We start from the raw sequence: 22869 nt of genomic DNA, 5'->3' as shown, positions 1-22869 counted from the left end.
GCACATGCCTAACGTCAGCTCTCTGGTGCGTTGACAGCAGTGGTAATGCTGGAACCCCTGTGGCTGCCAGGTATGTATGTGAGAGGGTGTGTGTATATGTGTACATGTGCACACACTTATGTTATTCCTGTCCATGTCATGTGGTGTAGCAATATGTCACGTGCATTTTGAAGCGAGTTGTGCTGCCAACTTTTATAGAGAAAATCTGCTTGTCAATACACCGTTTTGCTCCATGAGGAATGGCCACAGTGCTGACTGCGCTGGCTACCCAGGATATGTCTGGTTTCCTTATTCCTGTCTCACCTGTGTGTCTCCATCTGAATGAACACTTTTATGATTAATTCATCCTTGCCTGTTTTTCGAGTGCTCTAAATGTATGCCAATCTTGAAATTAGCTACTCATACCTGGGATATTGTTCATAGGTAAGCTAATAAAACATAATATGGTAATTTATCAGATCCTTTTATCCAAAGGGACATTAAATACAACAACAATGTGGCTGGTGCGAGAATTATATCGACAGTCTTTCTGGTAGTAGAGACATCACATACCCAGATTACAATCAGGTATAGATGTTTTATTTCACAATGTCAGGGAAGGACGCCATTTTTATGTTATTTTGATGTTTTCTGGTCAGATCTCTTTTTTATGGTCCACTTCGACTATTTTTCCACTCTTACCAATGTTGATGGCTGTCTCCTGCTTGTCCCCAGTCAAGATCCAGATCTTGATGTCGGCCTTCATCAGGGACTCAATAGTCTCAGGCACCTTGTCCTGAAGCTTGTCCTCGATGGCCGTGGCCCCTAGAAGATGCAAGTTCTATAGAGGAAGAGAAAACATTTTGGTAATAAAAAGGAGAAAATCTAACAGGAGAAGGGGCTTTACAATGTCATGTGAGGGGTCGGACTGTGTCACTCATTCATTTACTCCCTGTTTTTCACTTGAGTCTGCTGCGCTTGTTTTTCCACCCCTCCAAAGCTGGGGAATGGATTAGGGGAATTGGGGTTTGAGTGAGGGGGCAGGAATAAGGGGGAAACTTAAGGGCCAGTTGTAGTCACAGCACAGTGGTTGTGTGAGAGAGAGAGAGAGAGGGGGCCGTCACGGGCGAGGGACTTTGGGACGTGTTATCCCGACCACTCCTGTCTCAGCCTCCAGTATTTATGTTGCAGTAGTTTATGTGTCGGGGGGCTAGGGCCAGTGTGTTATTTCTGGAGTATTTCTCCTGTCTTATCCGGTGTCCTGTGTGAATTTAAGTATGATCCCTCTCTTTCTCTCTTTTTTCTTTCTTTCTCTCTCTCGGAGGACCTGAGCCCTAGGACCATGCCTCAGGACTATCTCCTTGCTGTCCCCAATCCACCTGGCCGTGCTGCTGCTCCAGTTTCAACTGTTCTGCCTGCGGCTATGGAATCCTGACCTGTTCACCGGACGTGCTACCTGTCCCAGACCTGCTGTTTTCAACTCTCTAGAGACAGCAGGAGCGGTAGAGATACTCTGAATGATCGGCTATGAAAAGCCAACTGACATTTACTCCTGAGGTGCTGACCTGTTGCACCCTCGACATCCACTGTGATTATTATTATTTGACTCTGCTGGTCACCTATGAACATTTGAACATCTTGGCCATGTTCTGTTATAATCTCCACCCGGCACAGACAGAAGAGGACTGGCCACCCCTCATAGCCTGATTCCTCTCTAGGCTTCTTCCTAGGTTCTGGCCTTTCTAGGGAGTTTTTCCAAGCCACCGTGCTTCTACACCTGCATTGCTTGCTGTTTGGGGTTTTAGGCTGGGTTTCTGTACAGCACTTTGAGATATCAGCTGATGTAAGAAGGGCTTTATGAATACATTTGATTTGATTTATCTGCTAGTAAAGGGCCTGTGGGACCTGGGAGGCCCCGATGCTTTTTGTGACAGAGGCCAAGCTGCAGTATATCTGTAACCCACTAGCCTTATGAAACCTCACGCAGAGGGGAGGGATGCGTTAATTAATGTTGCGACAACTTCACAGCTACATTGTCTTAACGCTGACACAATGTTGCAGGCATTCCAGCCAGGCTAAAGCAAGATTTCAAATAGGTTTCAATCAAGACGATCCCTGAAAATTCACCCGAACATTTACAAAATAAATTTACAGGCATAAGGTTTTATTTTTTATTTTATTTAACCTTTATTTAACTAGACAAGTCAGTTAAGAACACATTCTTATTTACAATGACAGCCTAGGAACAGTGGGTTAACTGCCCAGCTTGGGGATTCAATCTAGCAACCTTTCGGTTACTGGCCCAATGCTCTAACCACTAGGCTACCTGCCACCCCACAAGGTGTGTTTGTGCATAACTTATTTCAATGAAGACCAAGTAGTAGCTGTTCGAGAGTAGCTTGTCAAGAGTGTTCTGCAAAGAGATGTAATGTGGTGGTGTGCTTTCCTTTTGATTTGCTCTAAAAGTACATGTTGAGGTCACAGTTCCTAAACACTACGACCATAGCTACATCCCAATTTTCTACTTCACCTGAAGTATGCACTTCCCTTCACTGATTTGAAAGGAAATGACTGGTATAAGAAATATGGTGGAAACTGCCATTAGCCCATTCCTCCACCAATCCAATGCTTTTTGGTGTGGGAAGAAGTGAGCAAGTGCACACTTCAGGAGGAAGGAGAGATTTTTGGGACTTGACCCTTGTCTCAGACTGCCACCTAGTGGACTTATCACATCCCTGCACCCTCCTCTCAGAACCTTTGTGTTAACACAGTGATTTTAGTATTTTGTTTTGGGCAGAGCTGAAGGTCTGGCAGCAAAGGAGCCCTGCACTTGATTTACTAGCGTGGCCGCCTGTGTTTCCACTTCCAGATCACTGTTTTTCACAGAGGAACTGTTTGTTGCTTTCCGGTACTAGGCCAACCCAACCTGCCCCCATACACTCAAACCATAGTTCCATAGTATACACTGCATCAAACCATCCAAACCCATTCAGATTCCATGGCTGCACCCCTATATAAAGCACTACTTTCTGGTCACTCTGACAGCTTGGTGGCAGGTAAACAACCTTTCCCTCAATGTTAGCAAAACAAAGGAGCTGATTGTGGACTTCAGAAGGAACCAGGCTGGACACGCCCCCATCCTCATCAACGGGGCAACCGTGGAGACAGTCGATAACTTCAAATTCCTCGGTGTACACATCTCAGAGAAGTTGAAATGGTCTAACCACACGTGCACAGTAGCGAAGAAGGCACGACAGCGACTCTTGAACCTCAGGATGCTGAAGAAATTTGGCCTGTCCCTGAGGGCCCTTACAGTGTTCTACAGGAGCATACTATCAGGCTGCATCACAGCCTGGTACGGCAACTCCACTTCCGTGGACCACAAGGATCTTCATTGGGTGATACAGTGGCAAGAAAAAGTATGGGAACCCATTGGAATTATCAGGTTTCTGCATAAATTGGTAATCAAATTAGATCTGATCTTCATCTAAGTCACAACAGACAAACACAGATTATTGTATTTTTCTTGTCTATATTGAACACGTCATTTAAACATTCACAGTGTAGGTTGGAAAAAGTATGTGAACCCCTAGGCTAATGACTTCTCCAAAAGCTAATTGGAGTCAGGAGTCAGCTAACCTGGAGTACAATCATTGAGACGAGATTGGAGATGTTGGTTAGAGCTACCCTGCCCTATAAAAAACACTCACAAAATTTGAGTTTGATATTCACAAGAAGCATTGCCTGATGTGAACCATGCCTCAAACAAAAGAGATCTCAGAAGACCTAAGATTAAGAATTGTTGACTTGCATAAAGCTGGAAAGGGTTACAAAAGTATCTCTAAAAGCCTTGATGATCATCAGTCCACAGTTAGACAAATTGTCTATAAATGGAGAAAGTTCAGCACGGTTGCTACTCTCCCTATGAGTGGCTGTCCTGCAAAGATGATTGTAAGAGCACAGCGCAGAATGCTCATTGAGGTTAAGAAGAATCTTAGAGTGTCAGCTAAAGACTTACAGAAATCTCTGGAACATGCTAACATCTCTGTTGACAAGTCTACGATACGTGAAACACTAAACAAGAATGGTGTTCATGTGAGGACACCACAGAAGAAGCCACTGCTGTCCAAAAGAAACATTGCTGCACGTCTGAAGTTTGCAAAAGAGCATCTGGATGTTTCACAGCACTACTGGCAAAATATTTTGTGGACAGATGAAACTAAAGTTGAGTTGTTTGGAAGGAACACACAACACTGTGTAGAGAAAAAAAGGCACAGCACACCAACATCAAAACCTCCTCCCAACTGTAAAGTATGGTGAAGGGAGCATCGTGGTTTGGAACTGCTTTGCTGCCTCAGGCCCTGGACAGCTTGCTATCATCAGTGGAAAAATGAATTCCCAAGTTTATCAAGACATTTTGCAGGAGAATGATAGGCTATCTGTCCACCAATTGAAGCGCAACAGAAGTTGGGTGATGCAACAGGACAACGCCCAAAACTCAGAAGTAAATCAACAACAGAATGGCTTCAACAGAAGAAAATACGCCTTCTAGAGTCCCGACCTCAACCCGATTGCGAAAACTGGTTGACCCTACTGCCAAAGTAGGGTCAAGCAGTTATTAAAACCAAGGGTTCACATACTTTTTCCACCCTGCACTGTGAATGTTTACACAGTGTGTTCAATAAAGACATGAAAATGTATAATTGTTTGTGTGTTCTTGTTACTGTGTTTGTCTATTGTTGTGACTTAGATTTTATGACCAATTTATGTCCAGGTAATTCCAAAGGGTTCACATTCTTTTTCTTGCCACTGTACATGCACCCGAACAGTACAGGAGCATCACGGCAAAAAATGAATGACTGGCCAATAGTTTCTACACTCAGACCATCAAGCTGCTGAATAGCCACCACTAGTCAGCTACCTGAACCCCCCTCCACCCTACTACTCCTCCTATGGACATTCCCTCTGCTACTCCCTCCAACTGTCTCAACTCTCACTTGCTACTCTCCCTATGGACATTTTTCTCCTGCTGCTTACACTCTCTTTGGATAATTCATTCCAATCATTTTAAAGTTAACAGCAGGTATTTTGCATGTAAGTTTAAGTATTTTGATATCTTCACAAATCTACAAAACAGACATTTTACATCCTGGCACAAAATGTATTTGGGAAAATCTACAGATGTTCTGTTCTACTCCCCCGATGGCAATCACACCTGCCACATTAAAGGTCCAGTGCAGTCAAAAACGTTATTTTCCTGTGTTTTATATACTGTACCGGTCAACATTTTGGACACACCTACTCATTCAAGGTTTTTTCTTTATTTATACTATTTTCTACATTGTAGAATAATAGTGAAGACATCAAAACTATGAAAAAACACAATAACACAAATAGCCACCCTTTGTCTTGATGACAGCTTTGCACACTCTTGGCATTCTCTCAACCAGCTTCATGAGGAATGCTTTTCCAACAGTCTTGAAGGAGTTCCCACATATGCTGAGCACTTGTTGGCTGCTTTCCCTTCACTCTGCGGTCCAACTCATCCCAAACCATCTCAATTGGGTTGAGGTCAGGTGATTGTGGAGGCCAGGTCATCTGATGCAGCACTCCATCACTCTTCATGGTCAAATAGCCCTTACACAGCCTGGAGGTGTGTTTTGGGTCATTGTCCTGTTCAAAAACAAATGATAGTCCCACTAAGCGCAAACCAGATGGGATGGCGTGTCGCTGCAAAATTCTGTGGTAGACATACTGGTTAAGTGTGCCTCAATTTCTAAAACATTGGACCTTTAATCAAGTTGAAGGTCTGAAATCGGTTCTACTGATTTGTGTTCAGCGAACCACTCAATGAAATGGGTGGAGAGTTTTAAAATGGATGCCTTGTGTGAGGGGTTGGTGTCCTTAGGGTGAACCAAGCAGGCAGTAATTATCTTGTTTGCAGAGATGATCGCTCATCATTGTAATCTCTTGGCTGATCTGATTCAGCCATACTGATATCAGGGAAGGATACAGTTTACATAGAGGAGAACCTGAGTAAGGAATTGCATTTTGTTAGAGATTGGTTGTCTGACAACAAATTGTCACTACATTTGTGAAAAACTAGATCAATTTTGTTTGTAGGGCTGACAAGATAACAGTAAACTGTGCAGGCAAGGAGATTTAATCTAAGACGAGTGTATCTTATCTTGGTGTGTCCCTAGATCAATCCCTTTCTGGAGACCTGATTGCTGCTAAAATTCTTTCTAAAATGGCGAAGAAATTGAAATGTTTATATCGTAACACTAGATATTTTAACATTAAAGTTAAGAAACTGCTTGTCTCAACCTTGTTTCAGTGTCATGTTGATTATGCCTGCTCTGCTTGGTATAGTGGGCTATCAAAAAAGCTGAACAAGAGAATGTTATCAGGTATATGTTGAATGTCCCCACGAGGACCCACATAGGGATACAGGAGTTCCGGGAGGTGGGCTTGTTGCATTTGTAGTCCAGAGTGGACCAACTTAAACTTAATAATATTTTTGACATCTTAAATGATCGTGCCCCAGGTTACATGATATGGTCTATAACCAACACAGTCACAATACCAGAGCTAGTGTTGTGTCTTGTAAAATCCCAAGAGTAAACAGTACTGCGAGGAGCACGTTTTTCCATACAGGCATTTGTCTATGGAATAGCCTTCCCTTGGAGATCAAGCAAAGAAACCGTAAAAATAGCTTTAAAAAGCAGGCAAAGGTTTTCATTTGGACAAGGTTGTCTAAGTAAGAAACCACTCCTCTGACCCTTGTGCCCCCTACTGCTGGTCAGGTGTATTTATTTGAAGGATCGGTATGATGGGCAATTAATAGATTGTTTTAATGTGAAATGAATATGGAGGATTTTTAGGGTTAGGGAGAAGTGCAGTGAATAGTGCTATTTTTTTAGGATGTCAATATAAATGAATGTATTTATGGTTGTTTGTAATTTTGTCTTGTCTTTTAATCATTATGTGTTATTGTTTTTACCATTGAGGACCACTTTGGAAACAAGCGTTTTAATTAATACTTTCAAGTGATATCCTCTGGGTCCACATCGTACATTTTGTGGTACATGTCTGTTACCCAAAATAAATTCAATTAAATAAGTTTGCATAAGGTTCCTGGTGTAGAATGGGGGAGGCGGGGTAGTGGTAGTGTTAGTAACTTGAAAATGTGAAGAAATCTGTGCTAACTTTTACCTGGTGGTGCAGACCTACAGGATTATTGTGGAGATAGGGGAAGATGGTGATTGGTGGATAGGGGTTAGTATGGGGTTAGATGGGGACTGATGTGGTGTGCGTGTCTGTGCGAGGGCGAACGGGCATGTGTGTGTGAGACTGACCTTCTCAATAAACTCATAGCTCTCCTCCAGTTTGAGGGCTCGGTTCTGCAGGGCGCTGGCGGCATAGTGGAACACCTCCAGCCACTGCTGATAGGATGACTCGCTGATCTCAGCCACAGCAAAGCATAGAGTACGCAGCCCTGAGACATAATGGACAGACAACACATGCCTGTTCGCACTCGCACAGACACACACACACACAACATCAGTCCCCATCTAACCCCTATCCACCATCTTCCCCTATCTCCACAATAATCATCACTTCTCAACTCACCCGAGTAAACCCAGAAGGCTTACATAACCTAATAATTACACAACAGGTGTCCGCTTATGGCGAGTGCCATTACTTTGCTTTTCTCTTCAATTACATAATTTAAAAAATATGTGGTTTATAAGCTGCAGAAACTAGAAATATGCAGGTTCTTCCACAGGGTTAATGTTAATGCAATTCTGCCAAACTCTCACAAGAAGGTAGTATATTTATAGAGGTAAAGCAATGCAATCTAATAAAATATTCAGTTTGAATACAGAAGCACATCCTTCCTTCCAACCTTCCTTCCTTGAAGTAATCAAATAATCGAGTGGATTAGTGAAAGTAAAGGGGTAGTAGCATTGATTAAACCTATCCAATCACTTACAGATCTGTGCTTACCTCAAGGAAAAAGGAAGGAAGAAAGCCTTTCTCAACTTTTTTAATAGGTCCTATGTGTGTTAGGTAGACAGGGGGAGCTGTTCCCTCACTCACCCTCGGTGGCAAATTGCTCCAGGTGTTTAAGCGTGATCTCTTTATACCTGGAACTGTCGGCTAGACGGTCGTAGACCACCGTGTCCTGTTGGAAACAGCACAGTCATTACATATACTGTCTGGACAGCCAGCAAATAACTGCCATGTAAACAAACCACCATGTAAAATCACTAGATACCAAACACCAGTGATGTATGTTTGGGATGGGCAACTTTGTTGGGGATGGGAGCCACAAAACATCTGTGTACCCATACATGCAGTCAGAGCCTTGCCTTTTGGCACACCTTGTGAGTACAACATTTTGCCACGGGGCTTAGAGAAAATGTTGTACTTTCACATGTTTGTCTTTAGAATGAATAATGATTTAGTGTAGTTATTGTCAAAATTATGAAAATAGTGGGCCATTTTAGTCAACTAAATGCCCTTTCATTTTAGTCACATGACATTTTGATTGCCTCATTAACCTATAGTAAACATAAATCACTGCACAAACATACATAGCCTTGTCCTATCAATATATTTCTCTGCAAAACATCTTATCACAAGATTCTCTTCCAAACAGCCAAATTGGCAGGAGAACACATTATACCCTTGACAGGGTTCCAGACAAACATTTTCCCCTGGTGGCACTGGTGCCACTCACATTTTCAGTTGGTGGCAGCACATGATTTGGTCACACCAATTTTTCCTCTCACCATCACACAATAGAAACAATTTGTAATCACCTTATGAAGCCATTAACCGTGCTTTAGACTGTGTTATAGACTACTGAGATGATAGGCTATTCAAGAAAGCAGGAATGCATGATTCAAGATATTTTGATGTGGAACCTAAACTAGTGATAGTCATGAATTGTGGTTTGACAATAGGGTATTGGTGTTATATTTTACTGTTAAAATAGGGCTCCAGAATTTTCAATAGAGATGAATTTGCCTACATCTTTATGTGCACTAGTATCGTAGGTACATTTATTTCGGGGCTAATTCACCACATGAGGAAGTGAAAACTCAAAACACATTAACTCGCTAAAACTAAATATAATGAATGTCTTAAATGTATTTTTTGGGGCTGTTGTGCAATTGTGAATATTGCGCACTTTGTATCTTAAAGTGATATCAAATATCTCAGTTGTAAAATAGTTGCTATGGAGCTCAATATTAAGAGATGACAAATAAAAAAATATACCCAAAAAAGAAAGCTGAGAACAACAGTAGTTGCTTCCAAAGCTGTGTATTTCCCGCAATTGGATTTTGAAATGTTATACAATCAGAAGCCTTTTTTCTCTCTCCTGGAGTGCACATTGGGGGAGAGGGAAAGAGAGTGGCTCACTCATCACAGCAGCAGCCCCCAATAAAACAGGCCCAGGGGCCTGGCAGCAGACACTTTCATTACAGGAATTGTGAGGATAATGCACTTTGTTTACTTTTTGACAAAATCATGTTTTTAGCCACCCAAAAAATTCAACATTTTGAAACTTTTGAGAGAGGTGACCATCTAATGGATGTTCAGCTGATGCTACCAATTCAACATTTTACTCGCACAGCCAAGTCAAAGGGGCGCAAAATGCGACTAAATGGTCGCAGTCTGGAGCCCTGCCCCTTGACATACTGTAGCTATATTGTAATCAAAATTCTGTCATAAGTAGGCCTAGTGGTCTGATAGTTTGCTGTAACCTATCTAGCCAGCATTATCAATCTGTTATTACCTGAGTGTATACACTGAGTATACAAAACATTAAGAAACACCTGCTCTTTCCATGACATAGACTGACCAGGTGAATCCAGGTGAAAGCTATGATCCCTCATTGATGTAATTTGTTAAATCCACTTCAATCAGTGTAGATGAAGGGGAGTCAGCTTAACCTGTTATGGCTAGGGGGCAGTATTTTCACGGCTGGATAAAAAACGTACCCGATTTAATCTGGTTACTACTCCTGCCCAGTAACTAGAATATGCATATAATTATTGGCTTTGGATAGAAAACACTCCAAAGTTTCTAAAACTGTTTGAATGGTGTCTGTGTATAACAGAACTCAAATGGCAGGTCAAAACCTGAGAGATTTCTTTACAGGAAGTGGCCTGTCTGACCATTTCTTGAACTTCTTTGCCATCTCTATCTTTTACAAAGGATCTCTGCTCTAACGTGACACTTCCTACGTCTTCCATGGGCGCTCAGAGCCCGGGAAAAACCTGAATGTCGTCATCCCAGCCCCAGGCTGAAACACATTATCGCCTTTCTCAAGTGGCCAATCAAGGGACTGTGGGCTTAGGCGCGTGCCCTGGCCGCCCCCGTCTTTGTGATTTTTCCTCTGTTTGCCGAAAAGGAGATTCCCGGTCGGAATATTATCGCTTTTTTACGAGAAATTGCATAAAAATGTATTTTAAACAGCGGTTGACATGCTTCGAAGTACGGTAATGGAATATTTAGAATTTTTTTGTCACGAATTGCGCCATGCGCACAACCCTGATTTACCATTTCGGATAGTTTCTGGAACGCACGAACAAAACGCCGCTATTCGGATATAACGATGGATTATTTGGGACCAAACCAACATTTGTTATTGAAGTAGAAGTCCTGGGAGTGCATTCTGACGAAGACAACAAAGGTAAGAACATTTTTCTTATAGTAAATCTGACTTTGATCAGTGCTAAACCTGCTGGGTGTCTAAATAGCTAGCCCTGTGATGCCGGGCTATCTACTGAGAATATTGCAAAATGTGCTTTCACCGAAAAGCTATTTTAAAAATCAGACATAGAGTGCAATTCTTAAAATAATTGTTATGCTTTTTGTGAACGTTTATCGTGAGTAATTTAGTAAATTCACCGGCAGTGTTCGGTGGGAATGCTAGTCACATGCTAATGTAAAAAGCTGGTTTTTGATATAAATATGAACTTGATTGAACAAAACATGCATGTATTGTATAACATAATGTCCTAGGGTTGTCATCTGATGAAGATCATCAAAGGTTAGTGCTACATTTAGCTGTGGTTTGGGTTTATGTGACATTATATGCTAGCTTGAAAAATGGGTGTCTGATTATTTCTGGCTCGGTACTCTGCTGACATAATCTAATGTTTTGCTTTCGTTGTAAAGTCTTTTTGAAATCGGACAGTGTGGTTAGATTAACGAGAGTCTTATCTTTAAAATGGTGTAAAATAGTCATATTTTTTAAAAATTGAAGTAATAGCATATCTAAGGATTTGAATAACGCGCCACAGGATTCAACTGGCTGTTGAGTAGGTGGGACGCAAGCGTCCCACCTAGCCCATAGAGGTTAAGTAGAGAAACTTGATTGTGGTTAATCACTAGCATTCATGCTGTGGTAGTGTCGCTGTAAGGGATTTGTTGCTTGACAAGATGCAGGTTAGACAATACAAAAAAAGGTAAACTACAGCGATTGACAGAACATCCTCAAATATGAATTACAATTCTAGGTGTGCATTGTGAAAGACAAATATCTAGCCATGTCGAGGAAGACTGTGTAGAGTAGCCAGTGTAGGACTGTCCCTGACTAAACAAACGAAGTGTTCAGACCATTTGACTTTTTCCACATTTTGTTACGTTACAAGCTTATTCTAAAATGTATTAAAATCGTTTTTTCCTCCTCAATCTACACAATACCATAAAATGACAAAGCAAAAACAGGTTTTTATAAATTTTAGCAAATGTATAAAAAACTAAAACGGAAATATCACATTAACATAAGTATTCAGACCCTTTACTCAGTACTTTGTTGAAGCACCTTTGGTAGCGACTACAGCCTAGAGTCTTCTTGGGTTTCACGCTACAAGCTTGGCACACCTGTATTTGGGGAGTTTCCATTCTTCTATGCAGATTCTCTCAAGCTTTGCTGCACAGCTATTTTCAGGTCTCTCCAGGGATGTTCGATCGGGTTCAAGTCCGATTGCAATTGATTAGATTGATACAGCGAGTGCCTGTGTGACTAGCACCTGTTTTCTCTCTCTCTCTCCTTCCTGCAGCGGCAACCACCACAGAACATCAGTGTTCATCGCGCTGTCCATGTTACTGAAGCTGCAACATAATTACAGCCATTTCTGACTGAAAAGTTCTGTTACCGAAATCATTCATTTGTTTAGGAAAAACATTCCCTATTCTCTCAGCCCTTGCTCTCTTTACGTGGTACATATGCGTCGCATGCACGTGACCAATGGGCGCTGACCTAAATCCTACCATAACCGCATCAATAAATTGGTTAAAACTACAGCCCAACCAATTTGGAAATTTGGATCCGATTCTGATTTTTTGGGGGGAAATATTCACCAACAACTGATATGATACATCTGCCAATGTTCGTATTATTATAGCTGTAATAATGGATTATTCTAAAAACAGCCCGACAAAGATACTCAGAAAGTTGATTTCTTAAATTTCAGGAAAGATTGTTCTCGAATTAAATCAGGTCTCTGCATATAAATACTTAGGGATATGGTTGGATGATAAAACTGTCTTTTAAAATGCATATTGACAAACTTTGTAAACGGCTAAATATCAAGCTAGGCTTCCTCTATAGAAACAGGACATGTCTGTCCTCTACAAATAGAAGACATATTGTGCAAGCTATTTTTATGTCTGTTATAGATTATGGGGATATTATTTAAATGCATGCTACGGCACCAACACTTAAAATCGCTGGATGCAATTTATCATTGCACACTTAGCTTTATTACGGGTGCTAGCTACAGAACTCACCACTGTTTTATATCAAAATGTGGGTTGGACTTCGCTGTCCATGAAACGAGAACAACATGCTCTCATGGTTGTTTATAAAGCACTTCTGAATAAGCTACCTTCTTATTTATCATCACTCATCAATATTAGAATTAGAATTCGTAAAACTAGGTCTCAAGCATGGATGACACTTGAGGCCTAAGAGATTTCCACAGATTTGGGTATGGCTGCCTTTCCCTGTTACGCTCCTTGTTTATGGAATAGCCTGCAGACTAAACTTAAACTTGAGACTCTTGTCCCCCTTGCCCATTTTAAAAATGTATTGGAGGATTTTTATATTGCTTGTAACTGTTTCGGGTAATGCAAGTTATTGTGTCTTGTCAAAAAACTATAGTTTTGGAAAGTCGGTTGGGTCATCTACTTTGTGCATGACATGAGTAATTTTTCAAACAATTGCTTACAAACAGATTATTTCACATATAATTCACTGTATCACAATTCCAGTGGGTCAGAAGTTTAAATACACTAAGTTGACTGTGCCTTCAAACAGCTTGGTAAATTCCAGAAAATGTCATGGCTTTAGAAGCTTCCGATAGGCTAATTGACATCATTTGAGTCAATTGGACGTGTACCTGTGGCTGTATTTCAAGGCCTAGCTTCAAACTTAGTGCCTCTTTGCTTGACATCATGGGAAAATCAAAATCAGCCAAGACCTCAGAAAAATTATTGTAGACCTCCACAAGTCTGGTTCATCCTTGGGAGCAATTTCCAAATGTTCATCTGTACAAACAATAGTACGCAAGTATAAATACCATGGGACCACGCAGCAGTCACACCACTCAGGAAGGAGACGCGTTCTGTCTCCTAGAGATGAACGCACTTTGGTGCAAAAAGTGCAAATCAATCCCAGAACAGCAGCAAAGGACCCTGTGAAGATGCTGGGGGAAACAGGTACAAAAGTATCTATATCCACAGTAAAACGAGTCCTATATCAACATAACCTGAAAGTCTGCACAGCAAGGAAGAAGCCACTGCTCCAAACTGCCATAAAAAAGCCAGACTACGGTTTGCAACTGCACATGGGGACTAAGATCATACTTTTTGGAGAAATGTCCTCTGGTCTGATGAAACAAAAATAGAATTGTTTGGCCATAATGACCATCGTTATATTTGGAGGAAGAAGGGTGGCTTGCAAGCCGAAGAACACCATCCCAACCGTGAAGCACGGGGTGGCAGCGTCATGTTGTGGGGGTGCTTTGCTGCAGGAGGGACTGGTGCACTTCACAAAATAGATGGCACCATGAGGTAGGACAATTATGTGGATATATTGAAGCAACATCTCAAGACAACAGTCAGGAAGTTAAAGCTCGGTCACAAATGGGTCTTCCAAATGGACAATGTCCCCAAGCATACTTCCAAAGTTGTGGCAAAATGGCTTAAGGACAACAGAGTCAAGATATTGGAGTGGCCATCACAAAGCCCTGACCTCAATCCTATAGAAAATCTGTGGGCAGAACTGAAAAAGTGTGTGCAAGCAAGGAGGCCTACAAACCTGACGCAGTTACACCAGCTCTGTCAGGAGGAATGGGCCAACATTCACCCAACTTATTACTGGAAGCTTGTGGAAGGCTACCCAAAACGTTTACTGAGTGTATGTAAACTTCTGACCCACTGGGAATGTGATTAAAGACATAAAAGCTGAAATAAATCATTCTCTCTACTATTATTTTGACATTTCACATTCTTAAAATAAAGTGGTGATCCTAGCTGACCTAAGACAGGGAATTTTTTACAAAGATTTAATGTCAAGGAATTGTGAAAAACTGAGTTTAAATGTATTTGGCTAAGGTGTATGTAAACTCCCGACTTCAACTGTATGTTGAAACCATTATTGCTATATGCGATGGATCATTGGGGATCATTCAACATTCCCTTTCTTTTGATGTTCAGTGAAATAATCCCATGAGAAGAGTCAACCTATTTAATTAAAGTTCAATTCGTAACTAAATAGATTTTTTTTCTATTGGAAGGATTTCATTATTTGCGATTATGTCTACTTATGATAAGTTAAAAAGGTTTATGTTTCTGTCTCCATATGATATGGTAAATATATCCAATGCAAAAAAAAAAAATCTGTATTTCAATGATATTAATTTAATTTGTATATATTTAGGTTAATTCCCATATATTACCGTTAATTCCCATGGAAAGTTACCACCTCTGAATATTCCCCCAAATTCTACCGAATTCTGGTAGTTGTCACTTCAAGCGTTGCCTCATTGCTATCTGCGATTCCTTGGGACTTTCCTACATATGGTTACGGTAAGGGTTCAGGTTAGGTAAGTGTTAAGGTCAGGGACATCCAAAACATTGCTACGAAGTGCTACTTTGTAACCTGCAAAGTTTTTTTTGTGTCTCTGAAAACATTTGAATGACAGAGCTTGAGGATTACCCTTTGCATAGAGCAAATATAACACCAGATTTCGCTGGCTTCACTAAAGGGCTGTAATGTTCTCATTACCACAGTTGAACGTTCTTAGCGCGGCACTTACTTCACATTTGGGCATAGCATCCATTGTTTGTCACGACACCCGATCATGACACTTCACATAACAGTATGACCAGTGCACATTTTTGGCACTTTATTGAGCAGGCAAGCTTCTATCTACTCAGCACTCACCGTAGCAGCAGTAAGACTAAGTTAGTTCACTCTCCCCTCTTACTGGGGTAGTTGTGTTGGCCCGGTGGTAGTGTCCAGTTTTAGTGTAGCGTGCCATGGCAAGATAGGTATATAGCCATGAAAAGAGCGCCCTCTTTAGGACAAATAAAGAAATGCATGAAAAAGTAATTATATGAAGAAAGGTTTTTTTGCAGAGCGTTTTCTCTGCATTTTATATCGGTAATTTTCAATGGATTAAACGCCGATACAAATACATTGGTAAAAGGATAATATCGGTAAACCAATAAATCAGTCGGGCTCTAATTATAACAAACTCTGAACACCAAAACACGTGACAGCAAAATGGATGCAGAGGATGTGAAAAATGAACTTGATATGGGAGAATGCTCAGGAGGGAAAGGGGAAGTAAGATGTGTGGAAGACATTTGACTTAGTTGTGGAAACTACTGGAGATCAAGAAAAAGAGGGAAGGTAAAGATCAAGCGCTACGTGCATATTGGTGTTTATAGAAGGCTGCTATAATAAGCCTACTAATTATAATGACATTACTTATTATTATAATGACGATCATAATAATAATAATAATAATAATAACAAGGAGATCAAGAAAAAGGAGGGTATCAGAGCGAGCGCTGCATGCGTGACAAACAGGTGCTGTTAGATTACAATATTATAATTTTTTAGACCATTTGGAACAGTGTAAACACTAAATAAATCATATGTAATACCAGAGTGTGTTCTAATGGGGAAAAAAATGTAAAGCCTATATTAAAGCATAGCAAAGATTAAAACAGCTGAATTTGTGAAATTGCTTTATCCGACATGTTGTGGTTGCGTAAGGCTTGGAGCTCACGGAATCAGTAGGCCATTAAACACTCAGGCAACAGAACCAGGATGTCTCATTTCTGTAGACATATATGGATGATTTATAAAGTCAGGCACATTTAACAGTCGGGTTATTGATTATAGCCCTAATTAAGTTGAGGTTTACTCTTCTCACTTTTCTTAGACAACTAGTGCAAGGCAAAATAGCAACATGGTCTAGGAAAAGGCGCCAATTCAACAGCGCACTGATGTATCCAACGGGGGAGAAAGTGCATTTGGGACCCGTTTCAGAAAGCTGGGTGTATAACTAACTTTACGACTTCACAGGAGGCATTTGAACATAAAAAAAATAAAAAAAAACATTTATCTAAATGCCATTTTTTGCAGAAATGCCTTTTTGAACATTTGAACTTTTAGGTGCCGTAATAAACTAGTATGTAATCTGTAAATATAAAATGTGAAATCACAAAGCTGTTTAGAAATGGTTGGTTGAGATAATGAGAGGGCTGGGACATTCACGAGAAAGAGAGTCCATTCTGTCAAATGGCACATCCATTGGATTTACTCATATTTTCATCATGGACTACATGAAAATTGTAGCTACAGCTTTCAATACCAGTGTTGCCTTGAATACACTTGCTGCTATCCACACAGCAGTCTGGACTGGTTGAAGTCGAGTGGGGAGGATTATTTAGAAAGTGTTTTAGTCTGCCGTGAATCATCGTATTTCATACACAGGTAAGAGTCAAGAGATAAAATGCCAAGATAGCTATGTGCATACGTTATTGTCTCGTCTGTAACAAAACATTTTTTTTTCCATTGCGAGCTATTGTTAGCCATTTGTACAACGGGTGGTTCTAATCCTGAATGCTGATTGGTTAAAACCACATTCCAGACGGTGTCTATTCCACAAGTTACCACCGGCTAAATCTATGACGTTAAAATGCCTATTTACTCTGTTCCATTTGACTGCGCAATCCACAGTCTCATCAGCCCAACCAGGTAATTTTAAAACTGAATCTCCACTATAAAAAGCATCTAAACATCTCATTTATTTTAGACTAACATTGTTTTCAACAGTGTATAAACCTTGCTGTCTGTCTCTGACATTTGCAACATTGTTTCAATATTCAAATTCGATTTGCAGCTGTCCCATAGTATAGAACGTGTTGTTAGCTCCTCTGAACAACTGTGTCCTGACAAGAGACCACATTTTCTATGCCAGGCGAAATCGCGCCTCATTAGCTCATTGTTATGGATGTATCCAAATAAATGTCACTTGAAAACAGCTTAAACAATCGCAAATGCAGCTACTGTTGTTATTCTGGCTGCACTGTTTGACGTCACTAAGTTAGCTGTAGTTGGCTTACTAGCAAGCAAGGGATAATGTTGCCAGCCAGCATGGCAATTAAACATTTAGAACAAATGACTGGATTGTACCCATAGATACAGAATAAAAAGACAACGATTAGCTCGTCAACTTGAACATCTGGATCGATGGACGGCTACGGGAACATAGGAAGGAGAGGTCTGATTCCACCTCGCCTCCGAGGCATCCCGGAAGTCCCCGACGTCTCCGTTTCCAAGAAAATCCGAGGCTACCCGAGTTCCCCCGAGAGTCCCCAAAGTCTGCCGATTTGCCTCTTCCCGAGCTGATGCAACTAGGCAAAGCTAGGTTGTCTCCAGCCGAACGTTTACACAGGTTTAACACGAAGAGTTGCCTGTATTGCGGAACTACTGGTTATTTCGTGTCCTGATGTCCACTAAAAGACCAGGCTCACCGGTAGGGGCAAGTACTCTGGTGGGCCATACTGAGAACTTTCCCTCTCCCCTTACTCACACCCCTCTCCATGCCATCCTGCTGTGGGGGAACCAGTCAAAATATCTCCGGGTACTCATCGACTCTGGGGCCGATGAGAGTTTTATGGACACCACACTGGAGTCCGAGCTGGGCATCCCCACTCAGCCCCTCTCCATTCCCATGGACGTTAGAGTGCTGGACGGGCGCTCTATAGGCAGGGTCACGCACTACACCACTCCCATCAACCTACAAGTGTCAGGAAATCACAGCGAGGCTATCCAATTCCTGATAATTAAGTCTCCTCACTTTCCGGTGATATTGGGATTCTCTTGGCTCCAGTGACACAATCCCCTCATTGACTGGACTGCTGGTGCCATCATGGGCTGGAGTCCGTTCTGCTACACCCATTGCCGGAAGTTGCCCCAGACCTCTCCGCCATTCTGCAGAGTACCAGGACTTCCGAGAGGTTTTCAGTAAGGCCCGGGCCACTTCGCTTCCTCCACCCCGACCCTATGACTGTGAGATCGACCTTCTCCCGGGCACCACACCACCCCGGGGACGACTGTATTCACTGTCAGGTTTCAGAGACCAAGGCTATGGAGACTTACATCGAGGACTCCCTGGCTGCACGGTGTATCCATTCTTCTGCCTCCCCCGCGGGGTTCTTCTTTGTGGCAAAAAAGGACAAAACTCTGCGCCCGTGCAGAGGTGACGAGTGGAAGACTGCCTTTAACAAGGCCAGTGGTCACTACAAATATCTGGTCATGCCATTTGGTCTATCCAACACTTCAGCTGTGTTCCAGGCCCTGGTTAATGACGTTCTCCGCGACATGTTGAACAGGTTCCTCTTCCTTGACGATATCCTCGTTTTCTCCCGCTCAGCCCAAGAACACGAGCTCCACGTCTGACAGGTCCTACAGCGCCGCCTGGAGAACCAGCTTTTTGTGAAAGCGGAAATGTGCAAATTCCATCACTCCACCATCCCCTTCCTCGGGTACATCATCGCCGCTGGGAATGTGCGCATGGATCCCGGAAAGGTGAAAGCGGTGGTGGATTGGCCCCAACCTACTTTCAGAGTACAGCTGCAACGCTTCCTGGGATTCACCCATTTTTAACCGCCGCTTTATCCAGAGTGACAGTACCCTGGCTTCCCCCCTGCCTGTACTCATAACCACGTTTGTTCCTGATGCTGTCCCCTCGGTCCTGGAGTGGACCCACTCCTCCAGGCTGACCTGCTACCCGGGCTCCCGTCGGACCCTGGCCTTTGTGCGACAACGCTTTCCCCCCGTTTTATCGGCCCTTTCCCCATCTAAGATTCTTAGCCCCTCTGCTGTTCGTCTTCTGTTGCCCTGTACCCTCCGTATACAACCCACTTTTCATGTGTCTAGGATTAAACCTGTCTCACAGACCTTTGTCCCCTTATCTGTTTCACCCGTCTTTGTGCTTATCTCCACCCCCTCCAGATGTCGCCCATCTTCCCCACTATCCCTAGTGCATTTACACCTGCGTTCTCTGTTGCCTGTTTGTCTTGTCTCGTGAAGCCTACCAGCATTTTTTCCAGTACTCCCGTTTCTTGTTAGTTCCTGTTATTTACCTCTGCCTGCCCCCTATTTCGTAAAGAAGCATTTGTTATTTCAAACAGTCTGCATCTGGGTCTTATCTTGAGGTCTGATAAGGCGGAACAATGGGCAATGGATTCTGGAGGGGTTGCCCACCGGGGAAAAAAAAAAAACTGGGCCCGGCACCTTTCTCCCTTTCAGTCAGAAAGGAAATGCCACCAGGCATGGGAAATCCTTCCTGTTTTGCATCTTGAGGCTAAGAATAAAACGATATGTAAATCAGTAGGGCTGGAAATTGCTAGGTGCCGATACGATATGTATTGCGATTCGATGTTCCAAACATATTGCTCACCATATGCCTGCTGCAGATGGACAAGAGAGAGCCATGAGAAATGCGTTTTGATCAGTCATGGAAATAAAAGTCCTGAAAACAAAATTGGCTTCCTATTTAAAAAGATGGAGAACAAGCTATGAAGGAAAAATATAAGTTTTGGTGCAGGTACAGTCAACTAGCACAAAAATAATATTGTGATATTGTCAAAACGATATGATGCGATATATCGTCAAAAATAATATCCCAATATGTAACTGTATCGATCACTATGAAATCAGTCACCAAGACCTGTTCTTGTCATTTCTATGGCAAACCATTTTAACAGCCTTTTGTCCAATAAGGAGAGAAGCCTAATGTTGCAGTTTGTGTCAATTAAATAGGCTTATAGCTCTGCACTAACCAAATTACAAGTGTTTTGATATCCTTCCAAATATCTAATATTTCACGAGTAGATAATGTGGTCACTTACAACAACCGGAATAATCATTATCGATAAGGGCACAAGGCGAGACCCAGATGCAGACATGGGAGGCAGATGGTTTGAGTCTGATATTTATTACATCCAAAAGGGGTAGTCAAGAGAATGGTCGTGGAGGTACAGTGTGGCAGGCAGAATGGTCAGGCAGGCAGGTACAGAGCCCAGAAAACAGGTTCAAAACCGGGAGGACTAGTAAAAGAGAATAGAAAAGGCAGGCGCACGGGAAAAACACGCTGGTTGACTTGGAACATACAAGACGAACTGGCACAGAGAGACAGGAAACACAGGGATATATACACCAGGGATAACAAGCGACACCTGGAGGGCGTGGAGACAATAACATGCTGACCAGACCGGACACGTTGCGTGCGCGAGCGTCGCAAAATACATTTAGAAATACATGTTATTTAATTATTGCACCCACAATGCTCGCACGCGCCAACGGGCGTCTGCGTTGCCAAGGGCTAAAATAGAAGTAATTCCTATTTGTGACACAGATCGCGCTGAATGTCCTGCCTCTCCCATCTCCTCATTGGTTTATAGAAGCAGGTACCCACGTGCCATCTCCTCATTGGTTATACCCACGTGGGTGATTGAAAGACGAAATGTTTTGCCGGTTGTCGTGGTAAAAGTGTAGATGCCGATCACCATATAATTTCAAAGATGAAAAAGCCTAGAAGGAGGAGAGATGACTAGAAAAAACTCGGTTGGCCGTTTTATGTGTGGATTAATTGTCGGAGTAGAAGACCTTGTGCGTTTCAGGTAAAATAACAACTCAATGTTTATATCCCAGGACAAATTAGCTAGCAACAGCAAGCTAGCTAAATAGGACAAATTACCTAGCAAGTGCAAGCTAACTAGCTAAATTACCATACATGTTTAATGCTTTTCGACCTGTCCCCAAATTAATGTAATTGGTTCAGAGTTTGTTTTGATCTTTTAACCTGCGTGTCGTGATCGCGTTTGGTGTAGGGGGACAAAATAAATTCATGCACGATCGTGCAGGCGCGCAGCCGGTTTGGGTTCCGTGTAACAGGTGAAACTGATCAGGGTGTGACATTATCCACAAATTGTTTCAGAAAAACAGATTGGAATACACAAAGTCAGAATAAATAGCCTAAAGGCTTAAGCTAATATGCTGTCTCCATTTATGTCTGAAAGGCGAATTGTCCAACTGTTCTGTTGGTCCAAAATTCCACGCACAATGCATAATTAATTAACAAAAAACATAGTATGCCTAGCCTCAAAGCCTTATTACAACAGTGTAGGCCTAGGTTTTGAAATGCTATACTAATAGTATAATATTACACAGTATATCTTAGTGTAGCCTAATCTCTGTGGGCATTGCTGGTTTACGTCCATGTCTGTAGATTTATGATAGGAAGAGGCAGAGGGGTAATGTATTAGCTAGGGCTATAGTAGGGGGGGTTGGGATGAAAGATTATTGCTGCATGACTTTCAACACCGGGGAAGATTAAATGCAGTATCAATAGAGTTGATACTAAAACGTGTTACCCTACATGGCCCGTCGTGACCGCAGTATCATTCAGGGTAAACTGAAGAAATCGCCTATGGACCTGGCAAAGCAGCAGCACCACCTGAGCTGACATACAAGAATGTGATACCTTTATAAAAACATCACAAAACAACTAAACTGATGTCAAACAAATTGTTGTAGTGAAAATAGGGACGTGGCTTATTATTATGGCCTGGGATTAGAATGGTCATGGCCATAATGGTCATTACAGCTCGAGGACCAGTGGTGGAGGATATACGCAGGTATTAGGGCTGCACTATTAATGAAATTCACATTTCAATATTGACGTGTGTGGCACCAGAGATTCTGGGTTCAAGCCCAGGCTCTGTCGCAGCCGGCCGCGACTGGGAGGCCCATGGGGCGACGCACAATTGGCCCAGCGTCGTCCGGGTTAGGGAGGGTTTGGCCGGCAGGGATATCCTTGTCTCATCGCGAGCAAGCGACTCCTGTGGCGGGCCGGGTGCAGTGCACGCTGACCAGGTCACCAGGTGTACGGTGTTTCCTCCGACAGATCGGTGCGGCTGGCTTCCGGGTTGGATGTGCATGGTGTCAAGAAGCAGTGCGGCTAGGTTGGGTTGTGTTTCGGAGGACGCATGGCTCTCGACCTTCGCCTCTCCCGAGTCCGTACGGGAGTTGCAGCGATGAGAAAAGACTAACTACTACCAATTGGATACTGTTACGTGTGACGCATTTTTCTTGCTCCCCATTTACCTTTGTAGTGTGTTTGTGTCCTGGGCATTACAGGTGTACTGAGTTGCGGCTGACGATAGTGGGTGTGGCTTCGGTCCGGAGTCCTGGCAGCTGTAGCTGATTGACGAGAGGATAACTGTTTGCCGTGTGAGCTCTGAGTGAGAGTGACAGTGAGTGAGAGAGAGAGACACACG

General features: G+C 42.4%; 1 protein-coding gene across 1 annotated transcript in view; it reads right to left on the bottom strand.

The window, feature by feature from the left end:
* The window catches only part of LOC106600634 (phospholipid-transporting ATPase IA), a 172312-nt gene that overhangs the window by 137272 nt on the left and 12171 nt on the right, over positions 1-22869 (bottom strand). Inside the window, exons 3-5 of the mRNA XM_082973546.1 lie at positions 8083-8167; positions 7338-7477; positions 682-820 (exon numbers count right to left, since the gene is read on the bottom strand). Coding sequence (XP_082829672.1) covers positions 682-820; positions 7338-7477; positions 8083-8167 — 364 coding nt within the window. The remainder of the gene's footprint in view (positions 1-681; positions 821-7337; positions 7478-8082; positions 8168-22869) is intronic.

The sequence above is a fragment of the Salmo salar genome, chromosome 03 (assembly GCF_965601325.2).
Source record: "Salmo salar chromosome 03, fSalSal1, whole genome shotgun sequence".
In the NCBI taxonomy this organism is placed as follows: Eukaryota; Metazoa; Chordata; class Actinopteri; order Salmoniformes; family Salmonidae; genus Salmo; species Salmo salar.
Note: the sequence above shows the minus strand (reverse complement) of the source record. Positions and strands in the feature narration are given on the sequence as shown.